We start from the raw sequence: 19,979 nt of genomic DNA on the forward strand, positions 1-19,979 counted from the left end.
AAGTACACAGACACATAAAACATCTCATGAATTCCTGGGGATTCACAGTGTGAGCTTCTAATAAGTGAGCACTCAGGAACATTAGGAAAAAGTTAGGACTCTTAAATAAACATTCATGCTGGGCACCTGATTTATAAATTTACTGTTCAACCAAAATAAAAGCAGAGCCAGCTCACTTCCCTGGCCAGCCACAGCAAAACCTCCCAGCTGGGGTCATAATGAATGGCAGGAACAACCTACCTGCTCAATTATCCAAAGAAGTTATCCAACAAATATGTCTTAAATATTAGTGAGATAGATATAACACTTTAATCAAGCTTAATATTTTCATTATCAAGGAACAATCCACAGCACTTCACACTCCACAGAGAAGAGAAGGGGGTATCCTTCTACCAAGGAGTAATCTGAAAGGAAACTTCACCAACAGAAGCCACTTTCCCAGTTCCTGTATATTAATGACAATCTGGCTATTCCAATTTTTCGAAGCATATTTACATTTTTAACCTGCTACCCGGAACATGGTAGATGCAGAAGGAAAGACCTTCCTGAGCTGGAGAGCCCAAAGTTTCCATAAGTGGAGCAGGACACAAAGCAAATCAATTCAGCTTGGTTCTTCAGGATGCTCCATGCTTCAAAGGGAGATAATAAAACTTAAAAACACCAACATCCCTGCTTGAATATCCGTAGAGGGAAGCAGGAGATAGGTGAATGTTGTTACACATTCCAGTTGACCTGCTTAGTGTCCCACATGGTTTGTAAAAGGTGTTTTCAACAAATAGTATTAACTCACTTTGTTTCCTACAAGATACTGATTTCCAATATTTTTAACAAGTCCTTTGAAACACACTGTGATGTGTGTATTTATTGCTTGAATAGGTCTGAGGTCTCAGGTGCAAAAGACTGCCTGAGGCTACACGCCTCTCTCCACCACAAACTTGATTAAAGGAAAAAAAGCAGACCGATACACAGAAGAACAATTTTACTGTTACAAGAAACAAAACCATTTGGATGAGAGAGGAGCAGAATTTTCTCCCTTTTGCCAAATACATCTCCTAATGTTCACCTGCGGCCAATAGTTCAGCAGGAAAATATTGATTATAAGAAGATTCGGTTTCTCAAATGAGCCTTTAATTTGGCGGACCTAAAAGCCACATTATTCTCTGGACTCCCGACTGAACTTGCCCGTGTTCTTTTCTTTGAAATGAGCTCTCTTCCATGCAAAATCTGCCACACTGCCTTATTTATTATTGACCCGTCACAGTTTGGAAATATAGTTTAAAATAAATGAGCCTCAATGCCATGGCTGTAGAGTTATTAAACTGCCTGGCATTGAGGAAATTGCTTTTCATAAACATCCTGAGCTCCTATGTTTTTTTCTTAAAGTGTTTAATACAGTGAGAGTCCAAGTTAATCTGAATCAGTCTGCAAACTGAATTGCTAATGAGAAGGGAAGATGTATTATTGTTCAATATCGAAAAACTGAAGTTAGAGGACAGAGCAAAGAAAGGAGTTTCACAATATTCAACTAATATTCTTTCTACTTGCTGTCACTTGATGTGCTAGCCAATCAGTGAAAGAAAATGCCTCCATTTTCTCAGTAGGTGAGAACACAGAGAGGATGTTCATTTCGGGTCTCCTCCATCATGGATCCCAAATCTCACTGCCAATACCAGCACCCTTCTGCTGTTATCTGCACACCAAGGCAATACAGATGTTAACAGCTGAACAAAAAATAAGACAGTGATTTCCACATTACTGTACAGAGCCATAGAAGCACAATAAATATTCTGTAGTTTTTAATTCTCCATTTAGTATCTTCCCTTGGTAGCAACTCAGGCATGCCCTTTCTGTGCTAGCACTCTCTAGTGAGAGGTGTCCCAGAGAGGGGTGTACAAGTGCAGCTGCTCCAGTCCATGCAAGTTTATTTGGAAAGCCAGATACGTTGTCCAGATGAATGGCATGTGGATAGCGTGCTTCTCTGTACCGAGTCAGATGGAGGACAGCAATTCTAGACAGATTCATTAGGAATGCCCACGTGAGGTCTTAAGCAGCCCAGTTCCTCTTTCAGGATGGAGCTACCTCTACCCCACCACTGTTATTACACAATGTATACCAAAGCTGAAGTTTGAAAGAGCTCTTTTTGCCCCTCCTGTATGAAACAGCTAGAGCTGCAGAAGGATGGGGAGATGGTGGGATACCCTGTCCGACCTGTACATTTGGCAATCCTGCTCCTCAGTGCTGGTACTTGTTTCGTATTTGTACCATGTAATCATGCAATGCTTCAAAAGAACCCTGGACAGTTTCCATTTACCTAAATCTCACTATCTAGGAGTCAAGACAAGAAGTGGGTTGATCAATCTGTTTCCTATCCATACATTCACCTTGCATCCGATGCTCCTTAACAGCCTCACAAGTATTGCGGATTTGAAGGGGCTCTGAAGCCTGACCGCTTCTCCAGCCTGACATGGAGATGCGGTAGCAGAACCACCCCCCTTCTGCACTTTACGCTCTAAACAGGGCTCGGAGGGAAGAGGGAACACAGTTGCCCTTCTCACCTATAATAATCAATGTGATACCAAGGAGGGCTCCCCAGAGATGCCTTTACATCAGGTCTGAAAGGAGCAATGAAATTTCCAGTCCTCATCCCACTTTGAGTCCCAGCAGGATGAAGGGATGAAAAACACCAGCTGAAAACACAAACAAAACCTAGATTGTCCCAGGTTCATTTAACTTGTGGGTTTGTACCTACACGATGCTAAAATGAGGCCAACACTGCCTGCCATCTCTTTACGAGATGTAAAACCTAAGTGAAACCTTCACCAATAATGAATTCCTGTTTGCAATGCCTCTAAATTGAAGAAAATGAGTATTTCTTTTTCCTCTTGGAAAAGCCGCACGGTACCCCAATCGGGGTTGCTACGCAACCACCTCCTGCACATGGCTGATAACACTCACGGCATTATTTCCCCGCCTGACTGCGCCATCAGAACAAAGCCTGGCTAATGAAGCTTTCAAATGCTCTTGGCTCTGCCTTTGACGGTTCTACATGGGTTTTCCTTGCATGTATGTGACAGTTACAGCAGCGACTCAACATCCCCTCCAGCCAGGGATGTCTCCGGAGCTGGACGAAGGAAATGCCCGATGGAGAGCGATGGGTAGGATTGAAGAGCAGCAGCAAAATGCCCAAAAGATGCAACCAGCCTCCAAAATGGAAGGCAGCCTCACACGCCACAAAAGAAAGCAGTGATGACGAGGCCCTCTGAAACATTGAGCCATCGTCATTACAGACCAAGCCAGACATCCTCTGGTGCCCGTTTGTCCATCAGACGTAAAACCCCTATCACACTGCAGCTGCTGCCTGCCTGCGGGTATGGGTACAGCAAGGATAAATCTCCCCACCAACATATGCAAAAAGGGACAGGACAAAGAGGTTAAGCAGTTCCAGTCCCTTGAAGCACTTACAGATTATTTTTTTTTAACAGTCTGTTGGAATAAATTTGACTGTGATTTTCTTACACAGCATGTGTAAGCCAACCCCTCTTCGGCTAGATGAGTAGGCATAGCAAGAATCACCACCGTTGACAAGGAGTGCCACCTTCCCCCGTAGACGTCTTTGTCTTCCTGTAAATGCAACCAGCTGATACTGAAGCAGTCCCATTTTGTAACTGGGGCAGTCTCTCCCTCCATCACCGCCAGATTGCCCTTCATGGAGTCAATCACAGGGACAGCCCCATTTCTCAGAAAAGGCACTTAGTTACCCTCCCCATTTTCGTACTGATGGCCAGAGCTGGTTTCTTCTTCTACAGCAGATCTACCCTTTACCAGTTCATTGCACAGGACAGCAGAATACAGTGAAATGGAGAGCATCTCCTTGGCCTTCCAGTCTGTCTACTGTAACGGGATCACTTTAAATACATGTATGGATGCCACACAATCGTGGAATGACAGAGCAGTGAGGACGGGCTGACAACGCATGCAATGCGAGCTTGTCAGAGTACAGAGACATACCTCAAAAGCTTAAACAGGGACAAATTCCTGTAGCTGAATGCTTTCTAGACAGCACATGGCTCCAAGTGTTGGTTTTCATTAGGAAACTACTGGCAGCTACGTCAGGGCACAAATTCAAAGCCCAGTGACTATTCCGCACCCCGTGCTATTTCAACATGCTCAGGACGTGCTAGATGCAACCTGAGAGATGCCAGTGTAAGGCGGGTGCCTGTCCAGAAATCCAGGGCAAAACTGCAGCTGCAGAACAGTTATTTAAATTCCTTTCCTATGTGAGCAACCGCTAGCAGGTACGAATCACGTGGAAGAAGAGCTGGGGACAAGTTCTTCCCACACCAGAGAGCTGGGAGGATTGTCCAGGGCCAGAAGCACATACACCCTCGGACAGCAAAGCAGCACGAAGAGCAGCAGCTGGGTGAGATGGAGCAGGCAACATCTGCCAACCATAAGACAACCTGAGGGATTGATCTTGCTCTCAGAGACGTAAGTTCTGCAAACAACCAGCTAAGAGTCACAAGAGAGCCCAGCACCCAGAGTATCCAACCCACCCCTGCTCGAGCTTTAGGTTATAACAAAACCCACCTGGCTATTCAGCCGCCATGACTCTGCCTTGCTGGGCTGAGCTGAAGAAAGCACAGCTTGAGTGCTTTTTGTCAGAGACAAAATTATCTAACAAGAGACGATTATGTGACATTACCATTAAAAGCAGTGTGTGGGGAAGGGAAAAAAAAAAAAAAAAAAAAAAAAAAGCTTTAAGCTTGTGTATCCTGAGGTCTGCAAACCCCTTTCTCTACCTTTGTACTAAATAGGTCTCATTTAGCCCATTTGTTCTGTCCCAGCCAGGCAAAGTGAAAGTAGGGTTGATCGATTTGTTAATTACAGTAATTTTATCTTAAATACAGACAGCTGAGTGTTCATCAAGTCACAAATTCGCCTGTTACTGAGAGACCTCCCCCCTGCCTAATAATTAGGGATAATAAGTGGCTCATAGTAAATGCAACCCACAACAACGTGCTCCAAGAGCGTGGCGCAGAATTAGGAGGGCTATTAGGGAACCCCCAGGTCTATTTCTCCTTTTGAAGAAAAGAGTGCAATATCTTTAATTGTCTCTCTTTAAACCCTGAGCCAGCTCTGCTGGTTTGTTATAAGTAAAAGGCAATTACTCCACTTTCTGACTGCCTCTTGTGTCCAGAGAAGGCTTACTACAGGGTCATCAGCACAGATAAGAGCAACTTTCTCCACCTGCACTGACTAGGCACATACAAGGAGCTGAGACAGGAGGTAACACAGGTGGGCTACGTATAACCACACTTCTCAGGACTTCTAAAACTCTGGGTAAGGCTCAAAAGATTCAGTTTCAACACAAGTCACGACCCATCCACGCACAGCTTGGAGCATCCATCTACATGTGTGGACTAATATGAAGCACATTGAGTACTGAAGGCTCACGTCACCCTCTTGGCACAGAAAGGGCAGGCTAGCAAAAGCTGAAGGCAAGGGAAACCAGCCTTTGGTTTTCAGCCAGCAAAGGATGGCTGAAAGCAGGTTTCTACCACAAAACTGAAGCAGGTTTCTACCGCAGCCTGCCAAGAGCAAGGTTTGGGATGAGCGAGGAGAGGACAGCAGAGCGCGTGTGCATCTGCACCTCTTCCAAACCCCGCAAAACAAACAAAAAACCCAAACAACCCACACAGGTACACCTACACCCTGCATTTCTATTGGTTTTCTTCCTCTTTTCCTCCTTTATCCCCTAGTTAATGACTCCTTCAACTTCACCAACCAGGCAAGTAGGGACAGCTACGAGGGTCAGATGGGTGAAAACATCACCACTTCAAGTTCCTTTCCAAGGACTAAGGACAAAAGGGATTTCCTTCCCCCACTCCCATTCTTTAGCCCTTGGATAGAGCTAGATAACAGAACATAGCGTGGGGGAAAAAGTTGCAACCCCTTGAGCTCAGTGGATCCTGCCAGGCCCAGGTTCTGGGGAGAAGCGCCTTGGCAGGTGAGGCCACCTGCCTTCCCCTGGACACCAAGGAACTGGGAAGGGACAGCCAACACAAAGCTGCTTCGAGAAAGTGTTTGTCACCACACACACAAAAAAAACCCCACAACGTACAACCCTGAGTTTGTAGGGAGTAGAGATGGCTGGGGAAGCCTATAGGAACTGATCCTGCCATGGCCATTTCCTAGCTGGTAAGTCAGTGCAGCTGCACATTTTCTTTCCTAATAATTTAAAATATTGAACTACAGCCTCTTATTTTTTCTCCCAGGGTGAAGACATATGCAACCCTCGTGTGCAATCAAGACCAGACAGGATTTGGAGAAAACTTTAAAGTTTCATTCTCTAGCACGTGAAAACACAGATGTCATTTGACTTGTTTTCAACACTGGGGAGTGCACTAGGGGAAAGAAATATATTTAATCAAATGCAACTGTATTTTGCTTACAAAAGTATTTGCTGTCATTTACTTACTTTGCTCCAGGAAGTGTATTTAGTTGTTTTCTTCCAGCGTTTCCCTCCAAGGCTTGAAGCTTCATTTGCTCCTGTGAAGGCCCTGTATTTCTGCAAAGATTTTTTTCCCTGAAGCACATTATTTTTTTAGTATGTGGCATTTCAGTTCCACTTCATCCACAAATATGTTTAACCAGCATTTTCAGGATTCTTTTAAGCTATATCCTGTTATCTCAGCACACCCGACTTCAAGTTGCATACAGAATAAATACTGGGCTTTTGTTCTGAGCAGGGGAGATAGCTGTGTAATGATCAATCAAAAAATGCCCTTGGGGATGGGAGAGATTAGCACTTTGATACTACTGAAGATGAATGGGTGAAATGAGTTTGATAAACTGGTGTTTTCCTCAGATAATTGCTCTGAAAGCTTTCTAAAGCCGCTCGGATCCTCCTCCCTTTCCCTTTGTTTCTGGATAGGATAGCAAGTCCTGCTTTTCTATCGGTAATACTGGACAGGCTGCTGCTGTTACTGTTTTTCAACAAATAGCAGTGGATTTATGCCACATTTCATCACTGACTATTGAACACTAAAATATTAGTCCTAATTTCACTAGAGATTCAGACTGGATTCCTATCACTCCTGGCCAACTTGGCTAGTCCTGCCAGCACATACGTCACTGAGCACAGCTCAACTGAGAAGGGACTGGGAAGGGGACTTCTCATGGGACATGGCCATCCTTCCTCAACCTTAAATCTTTAACAACAGCACTTCTTACTTCAGAAGTCACTAATCCTTGGTGCTCACAAACAGACCTTCAGCCCCCTGCCAACCTTTCTCTGGGCTTTCTATACCCAATCCTGACCTCCCCTTCCTCCTCTTGGATCGTGCTTTTGCAGCTACCCCACAGGATCGCCTGAAGAGGAACCTCTCCTGAAGCTGTAATGGGAAACTCTTGTCAAGCTCACCTAGACCCCAGGTACATCCCTCTTCAGGCACGAGGCAAATCCCGCTGGCATTCACAGACGTGGTGCCATTTACTGTGCTAACTTATTCTCAGCCACTAATGAAAGTGGAGCCAAGAGATTTTACTATATTTTTATTGTTTTACTGGATAAATGAATTTTAAATACAGAATTAAAAATGTGTAAAAAAAGTTATTAAAAGCCAGCATTCAGAAGTAGGTTGCACATCAGTGACTGAAAAATTCATACTTACTTTTTGGTACAAAGATAGGAAAGAAAAATAAAAAAGTATATCCATCATCTGGAGAGAGATGATTTTTTTTTTTTTTAATATTTCCTTTCATATTTGAGAACTGATATTTGCCTCATGAGAATCTCCCACCGTCCTTGTTTTTCACAGCACTGTTTCACATTACTTGGTGTTGAAAAAAACCCACGCATTTATTGTTTACAGAAGCAGTGATGTAGCATTTCCCCGTCATATGTAAGGAAGCCAGTATGTTTAATAAAACATCCAGTATACGACGGGTGGAAAAAATGCAGCGCTATGTGATTTGCAGGGATGCAATTTCTGTTACAAAGCATCTCTGAGCAGGAACAGGTTCTTCTGTCTCTCCCACCGATACCTCTGAGAGTTAGGTATTTCTTACAGTATCACATTTCTGGCACTTGCCCTTTGCTAAGCTCCATCACTGCAACAAAGATTTCCAGAAGTGACGAGTCAATAGGTACCTTCGATTTTTTTAATGTCTGATTTTAAAGCAGCTTGGTCTTGCAAGAGACATAGGGCCCCCATCCTCAAGGATAAGAATCAGGCCTTTTTAGGCACAGTTTAAGCCCTGTACAACAGAGGAACCTCAAGAAGTCTTGACATCAGGGTTCTGAGTTAGGGTTGGGAGGTGGTTTTTTTGCAAGTTTCTACTACAGGTTCTTAAGAAGACAGCTATGAAGATGGTCCCACCAGTTAGTACATCTGCATAATCCCAATCAAAAAAAGTAGACAGACTCTCTAATATATGCATCATTTCAAGACATCAGCACCACATACACTATTCACAACAGTTAGAAAGAACATGGACTATGGCTCACCTCTCACCTGTTCCTCAAGGATCTTAACCACCAAGAGAATTTAACCACAAAGACAGACAAACCACAGAATGAAGTGCCCTTACAATAGAAACTAGGACTTTGAGATAATGAATAGGGATAGCTACACATCAGCCTGGGGAAGCGGGGGGAACAGAGGAGGGAAAGGTCAGACTGCAATGGAAACAAATTCCGTTAAACGAAATAATACTGGAGATTGTCATTATAGTGCAGCTAAGACTTGGCAAATGAAATACTTTGAGCATACACTTGCAGGGCAGCCCTGTTTCTGCCACATGAATAAATATCCAACAGTGTTTAAAAACAGTATAAAAAAAAGACATCGGGATTTTCAGAAACGGTGCATGTTCCATCCCCTGTAACTGCATAGTAGGTTCCCTCACGTGAGGTATTTCAGCATCACCGCAAACAAAACCAATACTTCTGCACTCCTCTTCCACAAGCGCAGTCTCATTTGAGCTGAGGCTGTATGACGATTATGCAGTGACGCGAGATGCAAGCATTCTGCTCTACCCTTGTCTCTCCAGACCACAGTGATCACACCGTGCTGTGCGGGATGAAAACATGCAGTCAGAGCGGTAAAGGTTCAATTCAGTACCCACTGTGCGACCAGATACAGGCACGGACCTCTTATTTCAGCCACTGCACATCTTAGTTTTTGTTTTGGCGTTTTTTTTTTTGTTTGTTTGTTTTTTTTTAAAGACATGTTCACATGGAGTCTTCCAAAAAGAAGTTTAGTTCATGTGGCCAGGTCAGATCACTAACCTCAAATTAACTTCAGAATATTTCCTTGGTTATCTGTTGATATATAGGTTGTCCAGCAAAATAAATGCATGTTTTCCCATCATCAATGGCAACCTGTATATTTGTTTTTGCATTACCAGCAGAGCTGTATGGGACAGGCATCTCTCCTATCAAACTCTACATTTGAAAGGCTGCTGTCCATCCCATACTTTTTTCCAAGGAAAGTTATTTTCTTGTGTTGCATATATGTATTTAACTGCAGTCATTAAATACAGGATGTTGGCTTCACATCCCATCTGGCCTTTTTAGAAGCATCCTTTTTCATTCTTCAAAGAAAATAACAGCATCTTATTAGTGAAACCTAGGATCACAACTTCTTCTGGTGATGTGCAACAGTCAATAGTGGATCTTACCAAAGGGGTATCATTAGTACCGCTGCAGCATTTGACTGTCTCTCCTCCAAAACATGGATGTGACCAAAAGAAAGAGCAAATCCAGAAGAAACTGGTATCTTCTACCATCTTCAAGAAGACGTTTCTCCTCTTACATTCCATCTTTGCTGCACAATCACTGTAGCTTTGTTTGCAGGGTTTGTTTTGGGAGGGCTACTTTGTTTAAGAATAATCATATCCCCTGCAAATTCTGCTACGTAATGATAATTGCTGCTTGTTGTCAATACCCCTGTTGGCACGTAGGCTTGCGTACTCTCACAGCCAGCTGTCACGGAAGTAGTAAATAAAGCTGTTTTTCCTTCAAAGACTCAAGCATTGTCCAGTCTGTGACTATACCAAGAACATCTCTATAGCTTTTCCATGCCTTCCAAAAACTTTCACCAAATTCTTCGTTTTGCTCATGCTTTCCTTAGAACATCCGAGGATAAGATGGGTTTTGCTTAATTATCCACTCAGCATGGGGATTGATGTGGTACAAGTCTAAGAGGTAAGTGTCTGGGTCCAGGCAATGTTCACCTACCAAAACAAGAGATTGAGAAAAAAAGCATTTCTTATATCCTTAGTTCTGTAGTTGCTAGAGCTTTGGTTTTTTTGTGTTTTTGTGTCATCCTGTCTCCCGTCTCCCGTCCCCCAATCTGGTATTTGTTCACATTAATTTAAATATTAAAACCATTCAGAAGTGTTTCCACAAATCTGGAAAAGTTTAGTTATTTATGTTAAAATGAATGTAGGTTTCTTAAAACTATACTAAGCCCAAGCTTTGACCTTTGTGGAAAGGTACTTTAACTTTAATATCCAATAACTTTAGCACTTGAAAACCATCATGGAATATGTTAGTGATCAGATCCAGAGACTGAATTATTTCCAATGACAGAGCTTTTCTTCTACAGATGCTACTAAGAGAAATACTAAGAAGCAGCCAAAGCACTCCAGTAACTGACAGTCTCCAGAAGCAGCTGTAACAGGGCATAAGAATTCCTTCCCATTTTCAGACACCCTTAATCTGCTGTTGCAATCATATTATTTAAGCCTCCTCTCCATCTGATGACATTACCCTATTGACGGGTGGAAATCAGTGACTAATGAACATCAGCAACTTCTTTTAACTATATGGTTTGAGAAACTTCCACCCAAGTTAGTACGGATTCTTTTGTCAGAAAGTTGATGAAGGCAGGCGGAATTCACACCTGGAGCTGGCTGTCATCAGTACAGATGCCATGTGCCAGCATACCACACTTAATTAAAGCCCAGATAAGAAGCACACAATTAAAAGCCTATAGTTGCATAGGATGAAGTTGCCCTTTACTTAGATGAATGTGGTTTATGGTTTTAAGTTCTACACTTAATTCCAAACATGAACCTTTATTGTTGAGGGAAGAGGGAATTTAACATGGTACTTTTGTTTGTTTTTAAGATGGACAAAGTTGTGCCCATCTCTGTCCTCAAGACTTCTGGGCTCTTGAGTTTCCACCTTTCTTGACAGGCAGCTTCTGAATAAGATCCATTAGTGTTAAGTATTTTTGGAAGTCCAGGCTTCAACCTTCCCACATACTGGCACTATAAAGGCTTTGCAGTGATGGCTGGAAGACACGTGAGCTTTGACAGGTCCTCTTTGCTGTGGGCAAGGTTAACCCACACTTGTTCATTTGTCTTTTAACTTTTGGAGCCCTCTCCAAATCTCATCCTTTTTTTAACTCCCTGATAAGAGAAGTTAAGCATGAAAAACTGGATATTAGTCCTTATTTTCAGTTACCACCCAGACTTACCAATATTGCCTCCCACTTCATACAGGAGCAAGTTTGTGCACTCCATTGAATTGTTACTGCAGAAAGAAAAACACGGTGAAGTTAAAGCTCTGCAGAAGGCAAGTTATATAGTTTAGTAACGTTTCTTCCCCAAAATTGCTTATGGTTCAGAGGCCAGCAATGGTCAAGGAAGCTACAGACCATAGTACAGAGACCTTGCTGATCCTCCTGAACAGTGCAGCTGTTGAAAAGGACACCCAAAATCAGAAAAAAGAAAACAAGGGAGACGTTTCTTGCTGGCAGCGAGAAGCACACTATATGCAAACACTAACTCTTCAATAGGAAGACAAAAGGCATAAACACCAAAGTTCACTGGCAGCATTCCTCTTGCACTGATGGCCTGTTCAAGAGAGGCTCATCTGCAGGAAGACTTCAGCAGCTGTAGCAGCTTGGTAGTGAGATACTAGTTCCCAGCTGACCTGTATTCAGCCAACTTCCCATCCACCCTCCTTGTCTAGACATCTTCTGCCCAGGGACACACTCAGGAGATGCACTAACACTTTACCTACTAAATACAGGCTGCAGGCATGGTGACAGAGCCGGGCAGGAATTCTTTTGTTCATTTTTTGGGTTATTTCAGCAATTCACCACTGGACCACAGGGGGGAATTGCAGAGCTTACTTTTGGAAGCCCCTACATTAACATATGCATGTTGCAAATACTACTCCAAGCAAGTAATTTGCACACGTGATGTTTTTCTCCAGGAGAGCTAGAGAGGGTTCGTTTTGCAGGGTCAATGTTATTGCACTGTCCCTTCCCTCCAGCAAGGCTGCTAAAGTTCACATACCGTCCAGCAAACCAGAGGGGACTACCTGACCTCCTGCACACAGTGATGGAATCACTCAGTTGATCTAACATTTTCTTGCCCCATCCAACACGCTATTTCCAAAACTTAAAATACAGGAGCAGAGAACGGTCTCCTAACAGCTCACTCTGCCACCACATCAGCTCTGCCAGAAGACAGAAAACAGCAACTAGGCCACCTGCTACTTTTTTTTTTTTTTTTTAAAGCAGAAAAAAAGCCATTTACCACTTGAGGAGGTTGACAGTGTTAACAATATTCCAGCCATTCTGGCACAGGTTCTTTTGAAACTGCCTCAAGACATCAGCAACTCTGGTTGCATTGTTCAAGTGCACCTCTAGCGAATCCTTCAGGAGAAGCGAAGAGTGGACTTTCACAATCTTGGAAGGCTGAACAAGGCAGGCAAAAAGAAGAAAGTGCTTGAAGAAAGACTTTGTTATCAGCTAAAACATCAAGTTTCAAAATAGATCGGAGAGTGTGAAGAAATAAGCCTATCCAGCCAGCCGTTCAGAGAATTTAGATTTGTTTCATATCCTATGCATAGTACAGACTGGAAGCTTATAGAAGCACCAAGGTGAGCATTATAAACAAATCATCTGTGCTTCAGTCTTGTGGCTGGGGAGAAAAGCACCGCTCTCCTCTCTGTCAGAGTGCGCTGGTGCTCTCTGCTGTTCAAATACAGCACTGGCACTAGAAGCGACACAAGCTTTGATGAAAATAGGATTTGTCAGGATAAATTTTGACAAACTGGTTTGCGCAAGTCTGATAAACTTCTCTGGAATTAAACTACTGGAAAAGGAATTTAGACAGTTGAATCACATACTACTGAATTGCAGAAAGGTAGTTTCAAAAAAAGGAAGCGCTGAGACATCACAGAGCAGAGTTGAAGTGCTATTTTCTCAAGATTGTTTTCATCAACTCCCTTCATGAAGTCACTTCTCAGAACTTTTGTGGAGAACGTTGAACTGTTCTAACAGGGTCTGATCCACAGCGAGTTAATTCTGCAATCCCAAATCTTTTGCAAAAACAGCGCTGAACACTGAGACCATTAGGAAGCAGCATTAGCACTGTTCTAAGCATTGGGTCATCTGTTCACCTGCCTAAACAGTAGCTGCCCTCTCTGAAATGAGAGCACCTTCAACAGTGACACGCAGCCTTAACAAGCCAAATTTTAGGCAGACGTCATCTCAGTATCCTAACTTATACGGCAAGGCGGGGGATGTACTGGCTTGCGAGAACACAAACTCTTCTTCAGTTCTGCAGATTTAAGCTTTCAACGTATTGCTTCTACCTGCAGACTCCATCTAGCTTTTGTCCTTAGAGCATCCCAGTTGCACCACCGCTGCTATGCACTACTTAAAATCCAGCACTGCATGATGTAACTTGGCTGCCACAGACCTACACTTATTCAACTATCACTGACAAACTGAAACAGGCAGAATGACTGCAAGGACCTTTTCCCAACTTTAATACACAAATAGATCTGATAGTAACATCTGTTTAAAAAAATCTCAGTCTGCACCAACACAAGGAGTAGAGCCATTTCATTCATCAGGGAAGTTAATTCTCTCCTTTTAAGCAGCAAGAAACTCGTCCTCAAACCCTCCCATACAGATCAGCAGCATTATGGAGCAAAAAGAAAATGAGATACAAAAATGTGCTTTTACACTATTGTAATAGCCTAAATTTTTGCTTTAAGTTCATGAAAATAAGTCTGCCTTTATCATGGCAGACATATCTGTCTAAACACGAGGCATCTAAAGCCATGTGAATTCTGCTCTTCATGTGAGGTAGAGACCAGCATTTCTGCTTCTGGTTTCTTCTCCCTTCTCCTGCAACAATGCAGCATCTTAACCAAGTGTTTTGTAGCCTGAAATTTATTTAGTGCACTTGCTGTTGGGATCGGTGTTTGCCACAACCTGGCCAAAAGGGTCTGGGAAGCTGTTTCTTAGGGTTCTGCAGATTTTTCTCCCTCTTGCTCTGTAAAGAGCATCACCCCTCACAGTCTTCCAAGTTCTCATAAAAGCACTTACAAAGAGAAAGTATTTGACACTGTTAAGAAAGAGCCCAGTTTTTCCAAGTCCTAACTCACCTCTGCCTGGTTCTTTTCCACCTTGTCTTTATCAGCATGAATCTTCCGCAACAAATTTTTAATTCGCTTGTCACAAAACTGGTACCTTTTGCTATTGGTCTCATTCAGCTTTCTCACTTGAGCTACCAAAAAAGAGGAGACCTGGGAAGGGAAGAAGGAAGAAGACAGGAATTAAATCAAGCAGAGATGAGGATGCCATTTAAGAACCTAAACATCACTTTATGAAGCTCCTTAAATAGAAAAAATATCCATATACCTTGAAAACCTTGAAAAAATACCTCATTGGAACAGACTGCCCAGCGAAGTGGTACAATCACAGTCCCTGGAAGTATTCAAAAAACTTGTGGATGTAGTGCTTAGGGACATGGTTTAGAGGTGGACTAGGCAATTAGGTCAATGGTTAGATTCGATGATCTCAGAGGTCCTTTCCAACCTTAATGATTCTATGATTCTGCGATTCTAAAACAAGTAGTCTTGGAACTCAGCCAGAGGTTTTGCCTACAGACATTTAGCTCCTCTGAAATTTCCAAGACTATCCCTTCCCCTATTCCAGTTCCAGGCAGACCAAGACATTGCTACACCATACCACAAAAGACACCTGCGCAACTTACTGTCCAGAGCAAATCCTGGTAATGGATCATCATCCGCACAACATCAGCCGCCCCCTCTGCCAGCTGTTTCTCCTTCCCTTCGGGGATCTTGTTTGGCAGCCCCTTGTGCATGAAGAGGTTTGGGGCCATGACTGTGGAAACGTTCCAGAGGTTCATTTTGTTGTTGTTCTCCCTGGCAACCACTTTGCTGAGAAATTCAAGTAGAGCCTAAAGAGAGAGGAAGAGACTTAAAACATCCATTACTAATAGTCCTCAAGAAACTACTGTGGAAATTGCTGGAGAGATCATTTAATTAGCATTTTTTCTTGATATCCATGAGAAAATCCTGTTTCTCCAGTCAGGAATTTCAGTGACCAATTTCTAATACTGGGATAGCAACAAATAACCATACTAAACAGAGAGACAGTTTGTCCAGCATTCACGAATCAGGAGAGACAGTCTGTGTGGGAAGTAGATGAGCTCTTACTCCTTGGCAGGTGGCAATTTACAAAGTCCAGTCGTAAAAGTTACGGAATCCAAAGATGACCCCCTCTTCCCCCAGTATGTCCTTCAAAGCTATTCCCAGATGTGGAAAAATAAACCTTTTTGGATCATCTCTTCTGCCTCACACCTCTACCAAAGCCATGACGCATGACAGATCATCTACGTCAGCCTTGCCTTTATTACCTGGAAGCTGAACTACTCAGGTGGAGGGAAAAAAACTGCAGCAGCAACAACCACCACAGTTCTTACAAAGCACAGAAAGGCAGAGGTTGTGCACTGCCTGCAAAGCTGATCCCATCATCATTCAATCTTTCAAAAAGCAGTGGTGAAAGGATTTGAAAGGCATCCTGATCAGAAAAGGGTAGGAAGCTATAAACTTAGTAGCTTTTTTTATATTTTTTTTAAATTGAAACTATCCTTCATAGGTGATGACAATAACACAAACCATGAATCAAAGGACTGAATTTCTTTCCCTAAATCTTAGCATGCCCACAGACAACATAAAACCTGTACATCTTTCACTCCATAGCGAAGTGCTTTAACACACTAAAGAGGAAGAGCACGTTTCTGAACAGGCTGCTCCAAGACCACACGGATTCCTGCTGCTCTTAAGTTTGTACCCAAAAGGCAGACTGTGCTTACAGCTTACGTTCAGACTTGAGGTTTGCCCGCTGCCCCCGTCATGAGTTTCCATTCTCAAGTCAGTGAAATGAAACCAAATAGCACGATGTATGTTATTTACAAAAGCTGACAGAGTTCCTCGATTAAGAACCTGGAATGAGATCATGTTTTTCCGGTTAAATCCAGAACAGGTAGTTACCTTTAGAGTGTTTCTGTTGGGCTCTGGCAGAATCAGGATCAGGAGGTTTAGAGCTTGCAATCTTTGCTTCAGGTCTGGAATATCTAGAGAGGGAGAGTGACAACAGGACAAAGGATTCAGGCTCACGATACTGTTCTTTTTGAGCATGGGAATCCCCCAAGAAATAAGGCAATTACTTATTGTAGTGTTTGTCATCTAGAATTTGAGACCTTGTTTTACAGAAGTAAATCAAGCTCATACAGCCCTTATGAAGTGAACTACCTACGTTTTAGAAGACTGGCTGATTTGTTTCAGAGTACACAGTCTACCAGCAAGTCTGATGCCCTTGCAGGGCATCAAAAGACCCAATTATTCCCCATTTCTTGTAGAAAAAAAAGTTGTGCACTTGGACAGTTAGCTTAACACATTCAAGCCATCTGTTGAGGTACAAACCTCAAAATAAGGCGCTTGCAGAACACTGCATTACCTGCAGACAAGCCAAGACTGGGCACCCTGGCCAGCTGCCACAGCTCAGCCTGCACGTCATTATTTATCAAGTTGTCCCAATTCATGGTAGCAACCTTGCAGCCTCAAATGACATGACATAATTTAAGACTCCAGGACAGTGTTCTTACACAAAGATGTATGCAACCAAGCACCAGTGACTATGACTCTCAGGCTAACACATGATAGTACATATAGCACCCAGCACACTGAGTTGGGCTATAGTTCATATCGTGCTCTTTATTCCCATCGAATCCACAGGCTCCCAACAAACCTGACAGGAGAGCCCAAGACCAGCAGAGCTTTGCAAGAAAGGCACAAACCAGCAAACTGATGCGAAACAGCCAGGGCAGGGACTCACTTTGTACAGCAGCAAAAGCGGGGAGGTACTCTGCTGTCAGCAGTGGGGCTGGCAGCTCTCTTATGAATCTTTTCAGTAGCCCAGATACATCATTCTGGTGGACTTCATCCCAGCGGAAGAGGCCAGTATAGAAGTCCCTTTCTAGCTTCTGTTCCAGACTCTATAAAAAAGATGGAATTTATTACATGCTTTAATGAGCAAATACAAGGGAAATTCTGTAGCTGAGCACTAGGAGGACAATCTATCAAGTCAAAAGACCGCAGAGACCCTCACAGCAGATGCTCCCAGATTTCCCAGCAAGGGATATTTCTAGTTGTACTAGGAAGGGAGATGAGACAATTCAGGTTATTTAGGTCCTTGCTTCAGCAACATGCTCCCCGATCACCTCCGATACTTTCGAACACTAGTAAAGAGCTCATACCTTGATTCTGGTCTGGGACCCAGAAACTCTCAAAATGCCCTCTGTTTCAAGTCCTCTCTTTTCCAAGCAGGACAGCAGCTATTAAAAGGAGAAAAAAGAAAGCTCTTAGGCACAGAGGATGAGAAATCAGCCCTTCCTTACCACAGGCTTCCTGACTCCAAGGATCAGAGGTGCAAATGAAACCAGAAGGGAACTTACCGCCTGGAGTAACAGAGGGACCTTGGTGTTGGGGAGCAGTTTTTGGTCATTTTCCAACAGGGTGTTGAGTGGAACTCCAAAGAGCTTTTTCTCTACAACAGAAACAGCATGTTGTAAGTCTGTAACTCCACTAATACAGATGTCAGGGATACAACCACCACCGTAGACTAAAGAGGGCACATTTTAAAAGTGTAGGTACTGGAAAAAAAGAGAAGAACAGTTAACAGGACAAGTGCATTTGAGAGTCAGAGAGAAATGTAGCGCTAGGTCTTGATGTTATGATCCAGTGACTTCCAGGAGAAATTCTGATGAAGGAAAACACACCTGTCACAAGGTTTCTTATAAAAGACCCTCTCTGTTCTAACATTTCAAACACAAACCTATGAGAAGATCAATGTAAAAAATGCACCTAAAAAAAAAAAAATCAAGATGAAATACAACTAACCGGTTGTTTTCAGTTTTGCTGCCTTGTTTCTCTTCAGCTCAAAGCCCAGAACATCACAGAGAGCTGTTAGTTCAATAAGGGCCAGTGTGGGGATCTTCTTCATGTCCTGAGCCGATAGATCTCCAATCCTGGTCACTCCTAGTCTGCCCTTGGGGATCTTAAATTTCTAAGGGAAAACACACACACCCCCCCCCAAAGTTCAGTGCAAGTATCATTACTAATCCCACTGGTATCAAGTTTTGCTGCATTTTTATCATTCCTTACCATAATCAGCCATCTATTCATTCTCTTGTTTTCAACATCAGACAAATGCCCCAAACTACTCCTACTTCTACTCAACCCACAGCTGAATAAATATTTTCCCTTTTCAGCATTGCTCTCTAACTGTGTTGGAGATCCCAATTTATCTAAATTAAAGACAGCCTGATACCCACCCTCATCTACTTGAACTTTGGAAGCAGTCCAGTGCATTTGCGAGGAAGAAAACTGTTAGCACTACAAGTTAGAAAGTCCAGTTATTCTCCTCTCTTCAGTGGAAATGGCCCAGATTCAAATCAAAATAGCTAGTTTCACACATGAGCACTACTTCTTTTGACCCTTCACTACACAACAGTTATCCTTGCCCAACACTGCAAGGATAACTGCATTACCTGTCCAAAACCACCTACCTAATATAGACCTGTTTCAACACTATCCACAGAGGACATTTCCAAGAGCCGATCATACAGTTGAATCAAATGTCTTGTACCCCTCTACACGAGGAGGGAGCTAATAAATTCTAATAGGAAAAATTCCTTCAGTGCTTACAGTTAGGGTGTTTCCATCCTTTAACCTCCTAGATTCAGACAGGAACAATCCCTTGAGTAGGACAGCCGCTTGCTCCGAGTAGGCAACATCCATGTTGAACACCTCCTCTTTTCCAGGGTTTCGAACTGTGCAGGAGTAATCTTGGGTTTCTGCTACAGAGGAGAAAATGTCTTGAATTTCAGAAAGCCAAAAGGATGAAGCTTAGAAAACAAGTGTGCTAAAAGAACAGTTTGAGACAGATTTGGGCACCACCACTTTTTAATAAAAAACTATATTAACATTAGTAAAGAGTGTTGTCATAGCACAGTCCTGAGACTGATCAGTAGGGCAAGGTTAGCTTAAAGCCACAAAATCACAGCTACAATCACCAGATCACTGGTAAGACATGAGCATGGCCTTAAATTAAATGACATATCTGTGGCTAACTTCTCTTCACACAATTGCGTATGGCATTTATAGGATTTCACCATATGACCTTTGCTAGAGTGATTTTTATTTGGATCTTCTAATTGCTTTCTTGAAGAGTTACAGTTATCAGTTTGAGTGGCAATTCCTAACAACAGTAGAGCCTAGAAAAAATTACTAAACCCACAACTGTGGATAAGCATGTATTTAAATAAAAACCACGAACGAGGCCAATGTTTCAGAGCCCAGATTAGTATAATTTCCCTTCCAGATCCTACTCCCCTTCCAATCCTACTCTACATTTAAAAACTTCCTTCTTACTTCTCTGTACATTTGAAGTCTGTAGATTGTGCCACAACTGATCTGGGCTGGGCTCCTGCTTCTCTGCTGCTGTCTCCTGAAAAATAAACCAGAACATGTTTACCTACACAAAACAGAAGTTACTATAAGACAACCCGATTTTGTCAGGGAAAAAAAAACAAACCAAAACACACCTGGCATTGTCTGCTAGCCTAAGAAAATG

At 42.8% G+C, this 19,979-nt stretch overlaps 1 protein-coding gene across 5 annotated transcripts in view; it reads right to left on the reverse strand.

The window, feature by feature from the left end:
* Positions 1–7,575: 7,575 nt before the first annotated feature.
* The window catches only part of ARHGAP40 (Rho GTPase activating protein 40), a 44,242-nt gene continuing 31,838 nt past the window's right edge, over positions 7,576–19,979 (reverse strand). For 3 of the 5 annotated variants that reach the window (XM_087750371.1, XM_087750370.1, XM_087750372.1), the window contains exons 4-15: positions 19,778–19,853; positions 19,052–19,203; positions 18,245–18,410; positions 17,800–17,891; positions 17,602–17,679; positions 17,181–17,340; positions 16,337–16,419; positions 15,034–15,240; positions 14,423–14,563; positions 12,559–12,719; positions 11,490–11,545; positions 7,578–10,239 (exon numbers count right to left, since the gene is read on the reverse strand). In XM_087750371.1, coding sequence (XP_087606497.1) covers positions 10,133–10,239; positions 11,490–11,545; positions 12,559–12,719; positions 14,423–14,563; positions 15,034–15,240; positions 16,337–16,419; positions 17,181–17,340; positions 17,602–17,679; positions 17,800–17,891; positions 18,245–18,410; positions 19,052–19,203; positions 19,778–19,853 — 1,479 coding nt within the window. In that variant the 3' untranslated portion in view covers positions 7,578–10,132. Of the gene's footprint in view, positions 10,240–11,489; positions 11,546–12,558; positions 12,720–14,422; positions 14,564–15,033; positions 15,241–16,336; positions 16,420–17,180; positions 17,341–17,601; positions 17,680–17,799; positions 17,892–18,244; positions 18,411–19,051; positions 19,204–19,777; positions 19,854–19,979 lie in introns of all 5 variants that reach the window. The other 2 variants (XM_087750369.1, XM_087750368.1) reach the window with 2 other exon arrangements.

This window comes from Nipponia nippon, unplaced genomic scaffold (genome assembly GCF_047370975.1).
Source record: "Nipponia nippon isolate SJK-2023a ecotype South Korea unplaced genomic scaffold, ASM4737097v1 scaffold_13, whole genome shotgun sequence".
Taxonomy (NCBI): domain Eukaryota; kingdom Metazoa; phylum Chordata; class Aves; order Pelecaniformes; family Threskiornithidae; genus Nipponia; species Nipponia nippon.